The sequence below is a fragment of the Parus major genome, chromosome 27 (genome assembly GCF_001522545.3).
Source record: "Parus major isolate Abel chromosome 27, Parus_major1.1, whole genome shotgun sequence".
Taxonomy (NCBI): domain Eukaryota; kingdom Metazoa; phylum Chordata; class Aves; order Passeriformes; family Paridae; genus Parus; species Parus major.
Window position 1 is genome coordinate 2,434,182 of NC_031796.1, and position 18,510 is coordinate 2,452,691.

Here is an 18,510-nt window from a genome sequence, read left to right on the forward strand (position 1 = left end):
GGAAAGCTTCTCCCAGCCACATTCAGCATCTGGGCTGCTGCTGCTGAGTTTCTGCTGCCTCTTGCTTGCTGCCCCAGTGAGCCTGCCCTGCAGTAACAGCTGCTGCTCCGAGGTTCCTGCTGCAGGCCGAGGTTCCTCCAGCCTGAGCCGCCATCACCGCCTGAGGGAGACCCGTGCCACAGCGCCCCCTGCAGGCGCGGGGGAATCACCGCACCTGCCCTGCCCGGCCGGGAGCCACCAGCGCCCCTGCCGGCCGTGCCCGGAACTGCAGCCAAGGGGAAAGCGCCTGCGGCCGAGACAAGGCTGGCCCTGGTGTCTGGTTCTGTTTGGTGCTGCTGCCGGGTTCTGAAAAGAGCTGTTATTTCTTTTCCCATCTCTTTGCCTGAAAGCCCCTTAATTTCAAAGTTATAATAATTTGGAGGGAAGGGGGTGATATTCTCCATTCCAAGGGAGGTTCCTGCCTTCCTTGGCAGACACCTCTCTTTCAAACCAAGACATTGCAAAACTAAGATATTGGCTACTACATATTAATCACTGGTACAGGTAAATAAAGAAGCGTTAGCTGACACAAGACTTATCAATCACAGACGTAGGGAGTTAACACAAGGTCACATTAATCTCTGGAATTTATAATAATCACTGCCTGCTACAAAACTAAGCATTAACCATGAATATAGAAACAGACACTATGTGCTAAAGTCAAAAGAATTTTCCAGCATCTTCCCCCATTGCTGCAGACTCCTTGAAGAAATAGAACTTTTTCAGTAACAAATTCCCCCTTTGCAACTTTAATATCATTTCTTTAAAATGTCATAGCCAGTTGTTTTATTGCCCAAATCTGCACAGCAGTAAGCACTGAATTAAGCAACAAGTGATTAAGGTCATGAGTATCATATGAAATCCTGGTAAGTGAAAGAGATTGTTTTAACCATCCTAAGTTTAGGAGTATGGGGCCATGAAACCAGCCAAGAGAAAGCTATTCCTGTCTCTCTAGTACTTCTGGCTGGATTCTTTAGTTTTTTCTTTCTTTTCTATTAGTCCAGAGTTATTGGAAAGATTGAATCAACACATTCCTTTAAATTCTTCACATCCCTGATTATGTCTCAACACCAAGTAGTCAATTGCTGCTCGATTTTCAAAGGCAGCTTCTCTGACTTGTGTCATTTATGTACTGTGGGCTGTTAATACTTGTGAAGTATAATTTATATCTTTAACTAAAGCACACATGGTTCTCTTTATGGTGGGATAGTTCACAGCTACCCCAACTCCAGATGTTCAAAAGTTCCAGTTCACTCTCACTGCACAGGGTCACTTGGGAATCACAACCCTCTGTCAACTGACAAGCTGAGCAGTTTTCTCTTTTGTGCTTCACATTGGTGAAATAATTTCTTGGTGAAATAGTAGAAGAGTTAATCTACCAGTGGCAATGGGCCCTCAAGAAATATTGGCCAGGACATGAGTAGGCCTGTCAGCCACACAGCAAAACCCATCCTATAGGCAACTTTGTGTGCTCCCAGACATAAGAATTTTGTTCTGTGCTATTGCATTTTAAGGGAGGTTGTAGCTGTCTTAGATGTTAACACTCAGAGGAGCAGTTGACAAATGTTACACATTGCTTTTCTCTGCACAGCCTGATTGTGGCAGACACTGATCCCAGCTTGTGAATCACCTCAGCCCTGCATGTCTGGACAGCAGCTGGGCCCTGCCAGGTACTGAAGAAGGTACAGATGTCATAAGGGTGTCATGTCTAGACCATGCTCATGGACCAGGTAATGGAGAGGAGGAGAAGGAAGGAATGAGGTCTTGAGGTGTTAGCCCCACAGTGAAGATTATTTTTCATGTTCACCGCAGCCACTCTTTGCATCCAGGATCTCTCTGATAGCCATTGGCTACAGAGTAGCCAGGGATGTCTTCATCAGCTGCAAGGGAAAGGACACAAAGTAAAATCCACTCAGGGACTCCCACCCACAGCTTCAATACCTTTTTCACTGAACAGACTGAAAATGTTGGTACAGAACAAAGGATCAGGTAGGGATGCACAACATTAATGAGTCTACAGAAGAAAAGGAGGTGGCTCAGGGAGAGAACCAGGGCCAGCCACTAACATGCAGTGGAGCTCCTGCAGGGTGCCCATCTGCCTCTCAAGATGAGGGAGAGAGGGCAACACATCCCCTCTAGACTGGCCTGAAGAGACAGAGACAGCAGGGAGTAAGAAGGAGAAGAGTGGAAGAAGGAAACAGTGTCCAAAACCTCTGTCATGACCCCTCACATTGCACTTCTTAGGCATGTGAGCAAGAACAAGAGCAGAGCTCCTTCATGACAATTTTGACACAAACAAACCACTCAGAAATGGCACACGAGAACATCACCTGCCCACAAGGGATGCTGCTGGCACTTGATCAGAGACTTCTGCCTGTGCTGACGTAATTCCGCCCCGGAAATCCTTGGACTTATCCTCCCAGCACTTAAAAAAGTAGCCCTTCATATAGGAAAGCAAGCGAAATTACCAGGAAATGAAAAGGCAGCAATGCAGGAAACCAGGACACAGCCCCTGCCATTAGCTGGGATGGTGCACATTTGACATGAGCTGGTCAGAAAATTATGCCTTCCACAAAGGTGCCTCTGGGCCTGAGGCAGGGCAGGACTGCTATAAAAGGCAGCCCCAGTCTCTGCTCTCCCATCCACTTCTCTCACCTCCTTCTCCTCAGGAATCAGGTGAGTGCGAAGATCCTGCTCCTGCTCCTGCTGCTCCAAGAGCAGCTCTTTCCTGGCTGTAGGTCTGAGCTGAGACGGGATTTGGGAGCACAGGGCTGGGAGCTGCTTCTGCTGGGAGAGGGCAGGGGAGAGAAGGTCTTGTGCAGACAGAGAGAGGCTGGCACTTGGCTGAGGTGGCTGCTGGGCTTTGAGCTGGGCACTGCAATGTGGGCCAGGAGGTGCCTTGGCTGCAGGGTGTTTGGGTGCAGTGCTGCTCCTCATGTGTCCTCACTTTCTGCTTCTGCCTGTCCTCTGTGCCAGGTGCACCTGTGACCCCGAGCCATGTCCTGCTGCAAGCCCTGCGACCCTTGCTGCCAGCCCTGCGGCCCCTGCCCGCTGGCCAGCAGCTGCAATGAGTGCTGTGTCAGGCAGTGCCAGAGCTCCCATGTCGTCATTGAGCCGCCTGCTGTGCTGGTGACCCTGCCCGGCCCCGTCCTCAGCTCCTTCCCACAGAACACTGCCGTGGGATCCTCCACCTCCGCTGCCGTTGGCAACATCCTCAGCTGTGGTGGAGTGCCCATCAGCTCCGGGGGCTTTGACATCTCCTGCATCACCAACTGCTATGGTGGCAGCAGATGTCGTCCCTGCTAAATCTGCTGGTATCGTCTTTGGGCAAGAGCATCTAGTTTTCCATTTTTCACCTTGCTCTCTCTCCTTCCTTTGCTTTCCATATCTCCCCAGGCCAGCCTAGCGGGAGCTGGTGGTCCCCCTCCCTCTGCAGGCCAGGCATCTTTATGGGTGTTTTTAGTGCTCCATCTGAGCCACTTCCTTTTCTTCTTTTGACTCATTAAATTTGTTTTGCATCAAAATCTTGGCCCCAGAGTCCTCCTTTATTCTATGGCAACTCTTTAGCGAGCTCAGGGAGAAAGGTTGTCTTTGAAGAAGATTAGGTTGGGTACAAAAGGGACCCTTCCTCATTCCCACAGGAAGGAGAACAAAGAACTCACTAACCTGGGTTGTCTTTTGTGCCCTGTCCCTTGGAGGTGAAGGAGGTGCTCCTGACTACTCCAAACCAATTACCACCACTCCATGAAGCCTTGCTGCATCTCTTCCCACACCAGGCTGGAGCACTGCTGCCTGGAACACGCTCTGTGAAAGGGGAGCTGCCCAACCACGGCTGCCTTTGAGTGAGGAGCCCATGGTTAGGAGGGCAGTATGAGGTCAGCAGCCCCTTTGACTCCTGGGGAACAGATCTCTCAAGAGTTTTTTTGGAGGTAGACAGCTTAAATAGAGGATGATACCAAAGGGTGACAGGAGTGAGGAGACAAAAATACCTGGGAAGAGTCCATAATCTCACCTCTTGCTTTCCCATTTCTCCATTACCTTATCTAGGATCCATGGCCAGTGCACACAGGCATAGGTAGATGTACCCCATATGGTCCTTCAGCACCTGGCAGGGCTGAACATCCCCATGGGGACTGCAAGCTCCCAAAGTGCCCAAAGATCTGTGGCTGCCCTCTGGTATTTCGTCTCCTCCAAGTTTGGGGCAGCTTTATTTAGTCCTCTTAAGTCTGCACCACTGCCAAATGCCAGCTTTGCTCTGGAACGGCTCCTTGCAAGAGCAGTTATCCCTCCGTCCCCACTGGGGGTTGTAGTGACAAAGGAATTGCCTGAGCAGTCAGGGATTGGATTTGGAAAGTTAAATCCCTGACAGAATTAAAGCTGGCCTGGGACATCAAGGACAATAGGAAAAGTTTTCAGGGGTATTCTGCTGATAAAAGGGCGACAGGAAAAATATGGGCCCTGTCCAGAAGGAAAAAGGAGACCTATCTACCCAGAGCATACAGAAAGCTGATATACTCAAGGACTCCTTTTTTGCTTTGATCTTCACTGACAGATGCTTCAGCTACATCACCTGAGCTGCAGAAGGCAAAAGTACAGGCTGGCACAGGTTGCTCAGAGAAGCTGTGACTGCCCCATCCCTGGAAATGTCCGAGGCTGGGTTGAACAGGGTTTGGCTGATGTACAGGTGCACGGCTGAGAACAGAATTTTCTTCCTCTGGCTATTTTGGCTAGGAGATAAAACTACAACAGAAATGTCTCACATGGAGAGATCTCTAAACTGTGCTTCAGAGGAGGCTGAGGGGAGGATTAGAACAGGACAAGCCAGTCAGACATATCTTTTCAATACCATTCCCATACCACAGTTAGTTTCAGCTCAGGGTGAGTTGGTGGAGCCAGGCATGGTCCACATGGCAGTCCTCAAGAGCTCCTTGAACCTGGACTTTGCTCTTTTCCCAAGCCTCTGGGTCTGGACCCAGGATGCTGCTAATGGTGTTAGTCTCCACTGCAGAGGCTGAGGAGGAGATATCCAACATCATCACCATGCCAATGGGCCACTACTGGACAAGCTGAGGTCAGACCTGCACACAAACAGTGCTGTAGAGGGAGCCACTCCACAGGGAACATATACACAACTAAATAATATTAATTGTTAAGGCTGGAAAAGACCCTTAAGATAAAGTCCATGCTGGGCATGTGCTGCCACTGTCATTGCCATGGATATATATTTGGATTATATTGCAATAATTAGGTACTGCAGCTGTTAGCAGGGCTGTGCTTTCATTGAGATGCTGACAGTCAGTCATAATCTCCTGTCCAGCTTTTGAACTAATCAAAATGGTTAATTATATAAGAAGCAGGTTCTGGAAATAACCTGTAATATTTCCAAATAATCTACAACTTCAGAAGCTCTTTTTCACACAGCAGAAGTTGTGTGTTGTGGTACATTAGTGATCCTTGAGTCAAGGAGTTCAGACTTTCAGAGGGCACACACATTTTAACCTCCAAGTTTTAGATTATTTTTATCAGGGTTAGTGTCAATATTTGAACCAAAGGACCACACACTGCCATTGGGCAGGTGCCAGGTTTGAGTCTTCAAAACATCAAAGCCACAGATGTTTTCTTTGTGGTCTTTAAGTTCAGCTTCTCACCCAGGAACCATAAATTAACCTCTGTGGTTTGGCACTTAGCTCTTGCTCTGTTTACTTCAGTGGTTTTAAGTTTTTCCCTCCAGGCCAGACACACAGCTTCTCAGCTGTGTTAATATTGAAATTTGTGCTCCCATATCTATTCCAAATGTCATTGTTGATGAGGACTGACACAAATAAAAATATATGATCATTTATAATCTATCTACTGATAAGCTTCCACTCAACTGACTGACTGGCCCATTTGCCATCCAGCTGTTTTTTGAGTTTTGATCTTGAATTTGGAGAGAGAAAGTTATTATCCTGTCTTGTAGCTGGTCATGGTGTGTTTGGAGTATTTTCTGTCTGATTGCTATTGCTGTGATATGAATTAAACTCTGGATGACCCCAGCAGGCTGCCTCTGAATTGCAGCTCTTGGAATGCCTAAGGCTAATGCTTGATTATATAAACTCTCTCCACCTCTGAGTTCTGTTTGGACATTTAGTGGGTTCTAGTTCCCAGGAGCTATTAATTTGCCTGAAATTGCAGCCTGTATCTTTGGTTTCACAAGGTAGATCCCTCAATCTCATCTCTTGCCCACGGTTCATGGTGTTGTGCATTAATGTTACCCAGGCAGGGAGATTTCTGTGCATTAGGGCTTCTTCCTAATCCTCAGCAACCTCCCTTATGCTCAACAGGGCATTAAAATCTGTCTCTTTCCTAATGTTATCTCTTTTTGTGAAGAGGTAAGGTTTGAGTATGGCATGTCATAGCTTGTCACAGCTCATAGTTGTCTAAGGAGGAATATTCAGGGCTGTGCTCATGCATGGCCTGGCTGCAGTCAGATTTTGTAATAGCTTTGGAGAATACATTCAGGGATCTAATGGGTACTAGATTAGCCTTCACAGAGACTTTCCTCTCTCCAGCACATCCACTCCTCCAGCCCAGTGTGCCACCCCACGTTATAGAGTGGGGATGATCCAGTTGTTGATTCTGGAATTTAAAAATACACCAGCACCCCAAAACCCCCTGGTCTCCTCACCATTTAGTAAGATCCCATCTCCTCCAGTTAGACATGAAGCCTTGGCATGGCTACCTAAAAGAGAGGCTAGACAAAATTAAGAGAATAAAAACAGGTATTTATTAAAAGTAGATACACCTTGGGCAGTCAAAAGCCTCTCAGACAGGCTGCAGCCAAGACAGATGTCAGCCACAAATTCTTCATGCAATTATAAGTTTGGTCCATTTACCTATCAGGGGTTAATCCTCCAATTACAGTATCAGGTAATGAAGTCATTTCCCCCCAGTTTGCCCCCATTCCTTCAACTCATTTTTGTTTATACTTTTCAAGAGCCTGAGACAGGGAGGTGTCCTTGATTCCCAGGCCTAGAAAGGAATTGTTTTGTCTGACCAAAATGTGAAGACAGTAGCTAACAATCTATATGGGGTTTAGAGTTATACACTAAAGAATTGCAGGATTACAAATATATGAAAAATAGAAAAGCTAAAATCCTAAGGCATCAGACATGCCTGTCACAAACATTCCATTTCAGTCTGGGAGGACACACCAGGGCAAAGAAGTCTGTGGAGAAGCCAGAGGTCACAGCAGACTTGGTGGAACTGTTGGGCAACGTGGGAGTCCCAAAATCAGCCCCCAGTCTCATCACTCATCTCTGCCCTTGGCTCTGCACAGCCAAGGAGGGCACACCACAGCCTCTTCACCCCACAACCCCACAAGCTGGTGCTGCCCTTGGGGCTGGGATTGTCAGCCTAGTGGTCCATGAAAGGCTGACAGCAGCCCCAGAGGCTGGGAGTGTGGAGCGAGCAGGAGCTGCAGCTCAAACCTGAGACCTGGAGAGACCAGCAGGAGCAGCTCTGGCTGTATGGGAGTGTGAGCAGGGATTCTTCCCAGTGCCAAGGGACTATCACCAGTCTTCCACAGTTACAGACACTGCTTTTCTGTTCCTTGAGTCTACAACAAATGTCACCAGGAATGGGAATGCATGTGTTTCTACAGGAGACAATGCTAAAATCATGGAATTACGGGATCATAGAGTGGTTCAGGTTGGAAGAGATGCTTCCTAGAGTTGCTGTTTGGGTCCCTGTCTCAGTCATGGTGTCCTCACATGATTTAAGACTCTGTCTCAACCAGTGCATTCTCAGATGTAGTTTGGATCCCTGGCTCAGTCGTGACATCCCCAGAGGTGGTTTGGTCCCTGCCTTAACCACAATCCTCAGACTGAAATGAGTCATGGCTCAACCAGCACAGGTCAAGCCCCAACACAGGGCTAAAAGCTCCTGGTTTTCACTGGGGTAGGCAAAGCACCCTTCTGTCAGCTGGGACACCAATTCACCAGGATTTTCAGCCTGCTGAAGTGTAAAATCCCAGGATATGGGAGGTGAAAACTGCTCTGGGCACTTGCCCAAACCCTTTCACATACCCTGTCACTCAGGCACCATCCACCTCAGGGATTATTTCATGGTTCTCTCATGCAAAAGTTGTCTCCTCTCATGCCAAGATGACACTGGATTCCACAAACTGACAATAAGCCAACAGTGTTAATTAACACAACTGTTAATTTAGCAGCTCAGGTGAGGGTAAACAAGGACTTGGGGAGCCTGCAAAACAAAAGAACTTGTTTCACTCATGGATGGGAAGAGGGATGTGTATTCCCTCTCCACTCCATTGCTCCCCCAGCACAGCAAGGGCATTGCAAAGCACCCAGCCTTTGATCCTATCAAAGTGTTCCCAAGCTCATTTCAGATGTCAGAGCACCTATCACAGCTAAGGTTTAAATCATAACAATCCCAATAAACATCTGAGCTGTCCAGCAGGCAACTGATCTGCAGTCCTTACTCAGGACAGTGGGGAGAGGTATTTCAGGTGGTGATCTGATGTTGGAGGTGATCAATCACCCATGGGAAGTGGCACTCTCTTTGCATGGATGAAGGAAAGGACTGAGGTGAATGCCTTTGATATACCACACATAGCTTCACCATCCCAGTAGGGACATCTGAAAACAATCTGAAAGTCTCATAAATCTCCTTTTCATGTTATAAATAAGCAGAAACTGTGCTCCAGGATAGATCTTGTCTGAGCTAATTGAGACTTTTCTGATATTTATTTGGATATATAATTCTAAATAGAAAAGAATTTATCTCCTTGACCTCCAGAGCAGGTGTCTCCACCTGAATTATTTGTCACAGATCATCAGTGAGGAGAAACAGGCAATTTTAGACCTAAGTTTATCTCCTCCAAAAGTTACTGTACTGGTCAGGCAAGCCACATTTTACAAAAATCAAATTTTCTCCCAGTGGTGTTCAAGAGAGTTTAAAGACTAAAATACCTAGGTAAAAAAAATTTAAAAATCAGGGTAGGCATCCAGGTTTATTGAGAAGACTTCCACCCAAAAAGACACTGTCTACAATGTCTAGAGACAAAATTTTGGACATGAGAAAACCACTTTTTGCAACTCCAGTGTCAAGTCCAAAGGCTCAGTGGGGTTAGGAGGAGGCTGATTTACTTGTGCTTTGTGTGAGAGATGCAGCTGATTAGAGCAACCAGTCCAGCTCACAAAAACCCTCACCCTGCCACCTCTCTCCCTAGAGCACTTTGGACAGGGGTGTGAGGTTCAGCAGTCAGACACAGCTGCTGACCCAGGTTCTGATGGCACGTGGTGGATTCACATTTAATCATTTGCTGGAGCATGTCAGACACACAAGGAAATGCATGTGGATCACACAATTGGTTCCCAGCATTCAACCAGAGCAGTGAACATCCTGTTCACATTGGCTTTATCAAAATCTTCTGCACTCTCTCAAATAATCCTTATAGCCAAACTGGGGAGATACAAGCTGGAGTTTAAGGTGGGTGAAAATTCCACTAGATGTCCAGGCTCAGAGGATTCTCACCAGAGCTAAATAGTGCATCTCCCACACAGACATCTTGATCCACTAAATTTGCATCATCAGAATGTCTTGATTTTACCAGAAACAAAGGGCAAAGGCTCAGACAAAAGAATACAGAAAGAAATTCCACTGTCTTGAGAGCTGAATAAATCCTGTTGACCATCTCCTGTGCCAGTAAAAACAAACAAGCCAACAAAACTGGAAAAGCTCCCTAATTAACCACAAGGGAAGGATTTGCCTTCCAGTTCTTAATGAGTGGTGAGAAACATTCCACACTTCATTAGGGGCAGGGCCATGTGATGCCTTTAGGGGGATCACACATGTTTTAAAAGCATTGCAGGCACGCCAGGCAGCAGGAGCTCTAGAGGAGTCTGATGCTACTGTAGAAAAACTGTTCTTCTGGGAACTCTAGAGGGCCTGTCCTGCCAAGGGGAGCCACTTCTCTATAATATCTCCTCAGGAGTGCAGTGAGCAGCACAGATTCAATACCAATGTAACACCCAAGAGAAGGATGAATAAAAAGGTAGGTAAAGGATGCTGTTGATTTCTTATGAAATTTAAAGATTATTTGTATGACTTTGTCAAATATTTCCCATCCTTGTTCAATACCCCTCATTCATCACAGACATTTCCCTGGCAATCAAAACCAAATCTCCACCTGCAACACAAAGCCTGCAGTCAGGTGTTCACCCACAAGATGAGTTCTTTTCTACTCAGTCTTTTCCAGCTTGGACCCTTCCACCCTTATTTCATCCCAGAGCTCTGTAGTCACTCTAGGAACATTTTGGACATTATCCCTGGAGCCCACATCAAAGAGCAGCAAATGGTATTTCTCCAAAGACAGGGCAAGCTCAGCAGCCTTCTTCTGCAACAAGAAACCTCTCAAGACATCAGATCAGGTTAGGAGACTGGTGTTTAAGTTTCCTAAGAGAGGGAGTCTCCTGGAGATGTCACAGAAGAAAAAATTATTTGAGCACAGGTTCCTCTGGAAAATTCCCTATTGTGTCTTTTTGTCCTCACCAGTTTGCAGTTGACAGCACCTGAAGTTAAAGTCCACAGAGGAGCAGAAGCCTTTTTTGTATTGCCAAAACTCACCAGCTTCCAGCCTTCCTCCCCTTGACAACCTCCCCCTGACCTGGTTTGCCATGGTCCCCATCTGCCCTGCCTTCCTTGCCCTTGAAGCTCTTGACTCCATGAGACAGGAACCCACCACGCAGCACTGGAAGCAGATCCACTCAGGGATCCATGCACAAGCTGGGCAGGATCTCTTGGCATTTCTCCCATCACAGAGCTAATGCTCTTTTAAGCTTTTTAACATGGAGGATGCAAGAGGCAACCCAGCCTGCAGGGCCAGGCTGTGGTGAGGAACACGAGCTGAGGGGATGGCCATCACATCCTGTTGTGATGAGTGCCAAAAATGTACAGACTCATTTGTGCTCATCTGCACAGCATTGCATGCAAATTTCTCCATGCCATGCATTCAAAGGAATTTATGATCTGCCTAAGTGCATCCCTTAAGCAAAAACGCCCTTTCATTTCATAGTGTTCAGTGAGCACAACCCTGGCTGGGCTGGGGCATGCCAAGGCACCTCAAGGCCCAAAGAGAATCCCCAGTCACGACCTGAAGAGTGGAGGAAGCCAAGCAGCCTGGGAAATCTCTTCCAAGGTTGGTGAACAAAGGAGAAATATTAAAAGTCAGCAGTGCAGTTCAGCTGCCTGGAGGAGAAAGACAAGTAGCAATCAGAAGGTGCTGGGAGGGAGAGAGAGAGGGAAAAGGACGTGGTGTGTCCCCACAAATGGGATCCATTTGGTGTCCAGACAAGGACTGCAGGACTGAGAGGAACTTGGCCTTTTGTCAGTGGGGTTGAAAACACCATCCCAGGACTGCCCTAGGCCACTGGTCCTGGTCTGTAGAAGATTTCTCCAGCAACTGGTGTGAGTGTTCTGCCCACAATTACATGCTCTTGTCCCAGAAATTTCAGGAAATCTCATTCCAACCGCAAAACAAACATCCTTGAGGGAAATGTCATAGTGTAAACAAAGAAGTGAAAGGCACCAAGAACCTGAAACACAGCCTGTATCATCTGGGATGTTTTACATTTCAGAAGAGCTTGTCAGAAATTTCTCAGTCTGCTTGGGCAACCTCTGAGCCTGGGGCAGTGCAGGACCAGTATAAAAGCCATTGCAGGTCCTTGGTCTCTCATCCACTTCACTCTCTTTTTATTCCTTAAGAACTGGGTGAGTCTGCAGTCCCTTTTCCTCCTGCTACTCCTGGAGGATGAAGCCATTACTCAGTGGACAGGTGTTGTGGTTTAACCTCAGCCAGCAACTGAGCATGACAGAGCTGCTCACTCACACTGCCCCAGCAGGACGGGAGAGAAATCCAGAACAGTAAAGATGAGGAAATCCATGAGTTGAGATAAAAACAGTTTAACAGGTATATAAAAAATCCAGCATACAAGAAAAGCAGACCAAGGAATTCATTCACCATTTCCCAAGGCAGGTGGGTGTTTTTTCAACCCCAGGGAAGGAGGGCTCCAACATGTGGAATGCTGACTTGGGAAGACAAACACCTTAACTCCAAACATCCCCCTCATCCTTCTTCTTCCACATATTTATATGCAGATCATGACACCCATAAGGTCTGGATTATCTCTTTGGTCACTAAATGTCTTATTTCATTGCTTGGCAACATACTTCTCTCACCAAAATGGCAGAGTGGTTTTCCTTTTCTATTACCACGTCCTTGGTTTTGTTGACTATACCGTGCCTCTGTAAATATTCTGTTTTGTCTCTCAAAATTTGACATCCTGCCAACTACACATCTCTACTGGTGGAGAGGGAGCCTCAGACAGAGTATATTCTAGAAATCCTGTTGAGTTGAGAGGTGCAGAGAGGACATTTGGCTTTCTAAATTCCTCATTAGAGAGGAGTCTGGGTTAGGCTGCATCCAATCTTAGCCTTAGTCTGTCAGTGGTTTAAGTAACTTTGTCCCACAGGATTAATTATAGAAAAATTTTGTTACACAAACATACACATATATATATATATGTATATATATATATGTAAAATGAATTATTGTGAAAAATTATTAGACAAAATATCTTAACCAGAATTACTTACTACACAATATAAAACCTAAAAGTATTAGTACTGTATAGAATATGATAGGATAATGTACTATATCAAAGCAATTATATTTAAACAATTATATTAAAGCTAGCAAAAATAAACAAATATTAAAATAGATAGTGATGCAACTCATCATACCAATGCTCATGGGCAGATCTCTTTTACTTGACATAAAGGACCATTCTTGAAGGGACATTTCCACTCCAAGGCAGGAAAGTTCATACACACATCCAAGTAGGAAAATATTGGAAGAACCTATTGTATAAAATAGTACTGGACTTGTATAGTATGGAGTGATTGGAGCATTGTATCCGTGGTTGCAGCAATGTAAGAATGTAGATTTGGGTTTGGTGAGCCAGATACAGCCCCTCCACCTCAGTCCACTACTGCTAGCTTGGCAAATAGGGCATTCTCCAAGTAGCTTGACCACATTACAGGTCAGAGCATCCTGCTACACTGTCACCTTTCCATCACTCCAGGAAGACCCAGGGCTCTGATCTGTGCCTGCCACATCCCCACAGAGCAACACCTTTCTGTCTGGCAGCTGGGGACAGCGTGGGGAGAGAGAAAGACCACACAGAGGCACAGGCTGGGATGCAGCAAAACTTTAATGAGTTGGAAGACGGAAAGACGGTCCTCTGAGTGGGCACCATAGTACAGGGAGCAGCAGGGGGATGTAGGGGACTCTGTCCCTTGGCCAGGGTGAAGTTCACACCTCGGATGGGACTCAGCAGTGATTACAGCCCAGGGGAAGACAAAAACAGAGAGAAGAGAGAGAGGAAGAATAGTGGGAGAAACAGGCAAGTTAGACAAGGACCATGGTTTCAGAGAGCCCAGTCACCCCTCCTCCAGTGCAGGTGGAGTCATGGATGCTGAGAGCTTCTGAAAGCAATGGTCAGGATCTCCATGCTCAGTCCATTTCCATCTTCAGGGTTCCAGGGGGTCCTGCTGTGGGGCTGTCACCAGCAGCTTTAGCAGATCCTGTTGCAGTGGCGGTTGGTGATGCAGGAGATGTCAAAGCCCCTGGAGCTGATGGGCACTCCATCACAGCTGAGGATGCTGCCAACAGCAGCTGAGGTGGAGGATCCCACCACGGTGTTCTGTGGGAAGGAGCTGAGGATGGGGCCGGGCAGGGTCACCACCACGGGCGAGGGTTCGATGACGATGGTGGAGCTCTGGCACTGCCTGACACAGCACTCATTGCAGCTGCTGCCCAGCGGGGTGGGACCACAGGGCTGGGAGCAAGGGTCACAGGGCCGGTAACAGGGGGTACAAGGCTGGTAACAGGGGGTGCAGGGCTTGTAGCAGGGGGTACAGGGCTTGTAGCAGGGGGTGCAGGGCTGGGAGCAAGGGTCACAGGGCCGGTAGCAAGGGGTGCAGGGCTGGCAGCTGGACATGGCTCTGGGTCACAGGTGCACCTGGGAGAGAAGAAAGAGACACAATGGGGATGGTTGAGGAGCCACCTCTCCACCCACCACAAGGGAGCCAAGACACAGGCTGGCCTGGGAGATGCAGCCAGTGCAGACAGGACCACACGACCCTTTGCCTGATCCCCACCACTGGGCAAGGACAGACAGACCCACAAAAGAACTTTCTTAGTCAAGAGAACAGAGTTCCCCCAGCCCAGACACAGCCCTCTCCGCACCAAACCTTCTCTCCACCTCCCCTCCCCAAACAGGCAGCCTCAAGCCCAGTATAGGACACAGCTTCCAACTCACTTGCTTCCAAAGGAGAAGAGGAACAGTGAAGTGGATGAGAGAGTGAAAAGCTGGGATGCCTTTTATACCTGTCCTGCACTGCCCCAGGTCCAGAGGAAGTCTCTCTGGAAACAATAATTTTCTGAGAAGCTCATTTCAAGTGCAAAACACTCCAATTAATGATATGGGCTTGTTTTGTTTTCCTGTATGGCTGCATTTCCACTGCCTTCTTTGGCCACACACGTTTCTCCCTGAAGGCTCCTTTTTAGACACAGGCAGGGACATCCATGGACTTCTGGGACAGAAGCTCATTGGTGCCAGCAGAAGATGAGTCTCGAGTGCCACAGGCATTGCCTGCAGTCTGTGGACCTTGGCTTGGGGCACTCCTGGGGGCTTGTTTGCAGCCCCATGGGCAGGAAGGGCCCTGCTGCTCCAAGCCCTGGAATGCTTGCTCAGATGCCAAAGGATTACCAAATGTGTTGATGTGCTACATCCTCTTCCTCCCCCCCTCCAAAATCTCTGATTGACACTGGCCATTGCTTTTGCAGGTTGGCCGTCAGCACTGCTGCTCTTGTCTATCTTCCTCTTGATGCTGCTCTTAGGAGTCCTTGGTGCACTCGCTGGGACTCCTCCACTCCATGGACTCTCTCTGATAGTGCCCTACCAACACAAACAACCTCATCATGTCCTCTCCCAGGATGCTCCAGCCTTGCCCTCCCAAGAGGTTTCTCTGAGACTCCTTTGCCACAGGAACCCACAGGGCTCAGGAGGAGGCAGGGCTGTTTGCCTGCCCTTGTTTAGGTACTGGGGCAATGTGAAAGGCAATTCTGAAGAGGCATGAGGAAAAGCTCCTGTGAGAATGGGCCCAAGCCTGGGAGAGTTGCCCAAGCAGCTTGTGAAGTTGGGGTGAATGCCATTAAGGACATTGAAAACGACATAGGACAATATCCTGATCAATATACTTCTGTTGTGTCGGAGCTGGAGGGTTAAACCTGACCATCTCCAGTGGCACCTTTCCCTTTTCCACTATTCTATTCTGAGATTCTGGAGGATCATCACTGCCTCCCCCTGAGCCCTGTGGCAAAGGAGTCTCAGAGAAACCTCTTGGGAGGGCAAGGCTGGAGCATCCTGGGAGAGGACATGATGAGGTTGTTTGTGTTGGTAGGGCACTATCAGAGAGAGTCCATGGAGTGGAGGAGGCCCAGCGAGTGCACCAAGGACTCCTAAGAGCAGCATCAAGAGGAAGATAGACAAGAGCAGCAGTGCTGACGGCCAACCTGCAAAAGCAATGGCCAGTGTCAATCAGAGATTTTGGAGGGGGGGAGGAAGAGGATGTAGCACATCAACACATTTGGTAATCCTTTGGCATCTGAGCAAGCATTCCAGGGCTTGGAGCAGCAGGGCCCTTCCTACCCATGGGGCTGCAAACAAGCCCCCAGGAATGCCCCAAGCCAAGGTCCACAGACTGCAGGCAATGCCTGTGGCACTCGAGACTCATCTTCTGCTGGCACCAATGAGCTTCTGTCCCAGAAGTCCATGGATGTCCCTGCCTGTCTCTAAAAAGGAGCCTTCAGGGAGAAACGTGTGTGGCCAAAGAAGGCAATGGAAATGCAGCCATACAGGAAAACAAAACAAGCCCATATCATTAATTGGAGTGTTTTGCACTTGAAATGAGCTTCTCAGAAAATTATTGTTTCCAGAGAGACTTCCTCTGGACCTGGGGCAGTGCAGGACAGGTATAAAAGGCATCCCAGCTTTTCACTCTCTCATCCACTTCACTGTTCCTCTTCTCCTTTGGAAGCAAGTGAGTTGGAAGCTGTGTCCTATACTGGGCTTGAGGCTGCCTGTTTGGGGAGGGGAGGTGGAGAGAAGGTTTGGTGCAGAGAGGGCTGTGTCTGGGCTGGGGGAACTCTGTTCTCTTGACTAAGAAAGTTCTTTTGTGGGTCTGTCTGTCCTTGCCCAGTGGTGGGGATCAGGCAAAGGGTCGTGTGGTCCTGTCTGCACTGGCTGCATCTCCCAGGCCAGCCTGTGTCTTGACTCCCTTGTGGTGGGTGGAGAGGTGGCTCCTCAACCATCCCCATTGTGTCTCTTTCTTCTCTCCCAGGTGCACCTGTGACCCAGAGCCATGTCCAGCTGCCAGCCCTGCACCCCTTGCTACCGGCCCTGCGACCCTTGCTCCCAGCCCTGTGGCCCCACCCCGCTGGGCAGCAGCTGCAATGAGTGCTGTGTCAGGCAGTGCCAGGATTCCACCATCGTCATCGAACCCTCGCCCGTGGTGGTGACCCTGCCCGGCCCCATCCTCAGCTCCTTCCCACAGAACACCGTGGTGGGATCCTCCACCTCAGCTGCTGTTGGCAGCATCCTCAGCTGTGATGGAGTGCCCATCAGCTCCAGGGGATTTGACCTCTCCTGCATCACCAACCGCCACTGCAACAGGATCTGCTAAAGCTGCTGGTGACAGCCCCACAGCAGGACCCCCTGGAACCCTGAAGATGGAAATGGACTGAGCATGGTCATTTAGAGGCACTGAGTATCCATGGCAGTTGGGAAGAGCTGTGCCTGGGCTCTCTGAAACCATGGTCCTTGTCTAACTTGCCTGTTTCCACCTGTTCATTCTTGTCTTTGCCTTCATGTCCTCCCCTGCTCTGTGATCACTGCTGAGTCCCATCCAAGGTGTGAACTGCACCCTGGCCAAGGGACAGAGTCCCCTACATCCCCCTGCTGCTCCCTGTACTATGGTGCCCACTCAGAGGACCGTCTTTCCGTCTTCCAACTCATTAAAGTTTTGCTGCATCCCAGCCCGTGCCTCTGTGTGGTCTTTCTCTCTCCCCACGCTGTCCTCAGCTGCCAGACAGAAAGATGTTGCTCTGTGGGGATGTGGCAGGCACAGATCAGAGCCCTGGGTCTTCCTGGAGTGATGGAAGTGTGGGACACAGGCTCCTGCCTACACCGTGCTCCTGGTAGCTGAGGAAAATAGTCCTGTCTCTCACAGAGCCAGGAGCCATGAGGCTCTGCCTGACTGCACCCCAAATGCAAATTCCCCCTCTCAGCCTTTGAGATCACCCTGCAGATGATTGGGAGCCCAACCAGTCTTCTCGTGAGGTGTCCATTCCCCCCAGCTGCATGGTAGTTGGGAGGAAAGAGTTAAAATGGAAAAATGGCAAGGAGAAAGAAAATAAGTTGGTTTTAGAGTTCTTTTCACTCAAAGCCAAACTTGCACCTGAGAGATGCTAAAAATACTCAGTGTGGAAATTTCACTCATTTGTGTTTACTCTGGATTGTTTTCTGCCTGCTGAAACAGAATTCTCTCAGAAAAGATAACAGGATGTTGTTAAAAACTTCAAAGCATTTTTCCCATAGGCTTGGGCTTTCTTTTCTCAGGGGATGTGAGTTCAGAAGCTCAGAGATTATAAAAACACAACCTTGTGAAAGAATGGACCTGCATCAGGTTCTGAGTTAAGCAGGACACTCTTGCACAATGCCTTTTGTCCCTTATAAAATGGAATAAGCTCAGCAGTGTCTGTCTCCCCATTTTGCCAGCATGGTGATGGAATTACATCTGCCCTTTATGCTTTAGGTGTAGATTTTGGCTGTTTTGGTTGCTTGCATGTATTTCAGTTTGCACGTTTGGTGTAGTTGGCAACTGCCAAGAGCAACCATGCCATGGCTGCAGAAAAGGTCAGGGAGTGGGGAGGCTGTGACAGTGACTCCCCACGTTTTGGGATGGGCCAGCACTGAGCACTGGACCTCTGTGTCTGCTTTCCCAGCAACAATGGCTCTGCCATGGCTTGAAGTTGATGAAGCAGCTGTGGTCACTCCACAGTCAAATTGGTTGGGTGAGAATAACCGTGGAAAACTGTTGCATATAGGTAAAACCTTATGAAATAAGGGCCTTCTTCCCCTTGTACAATCATGGCTCAGGCCTGCTATTCAGCTAAGCAGAAAAGGGCTGTGGGAAAGTGACTCAGCTGAATTGGAGGTCGAAAACCAAGTTATATAACCATTTTATGCTCACAGAGTGGTTTATAGTGGTTGGTTGAATTATATTTGTTATACTTAAACAGAATGTTTAATGTTCAATGTTTATAAACCTGATAACCTGGGCTAA

The 18,510-nt window shown here is 48.2% G+C and overlaps 1 protein-coding gene and 2 pseudogenes across 1 annotated transcript; 2 read left to right on the forward strand and 1 right to left on the reverse strand.

Annotated features, from left to right (window-relative positions):
- The first annotated feature begins 2,564 nt into the window (after positions 1-2,564).
- LOC107215228 lies at positions 2,565-3,491 on the forward strand (annotated as a pseudogene).
- A 10,185-nt stretch (positions 3,492-13,676) lies between these two features.
- Positions 13,677-14,557, reverse strand: LOC107215100 (annotated as a pseudogene).
- Positions 14,558-16,527: 1,970 nt separating this feature from the next.
- LOC107215102 (feather keratin Cos1-1/Cos1-3/Cos2-1-like) lies at positions 16,528-16,848 on the forward strand. Its single transcript, XM_015651057.1, has one exon. The coding sequence runs from the start codon at positions 16,528-16,530 to the stop codon at positions 16,846-16,848; it is 321 nt and encodes a 106-aa protein (XP_015506543.1).
- The last annotated feature ends 1,662 nt before the right edge of the window (positions 16,849-18,510 follow it).

What these genes read in the sequence shown, in the direction of transcription:
- LOC107215102 (XM_015651057.1), top strand. Translation starts at nt 16,528, where the DNA reads ATGTCCAGCTGCCAGCCCTGCACCCCTTGCTACCGGCCCTGCGACCCT.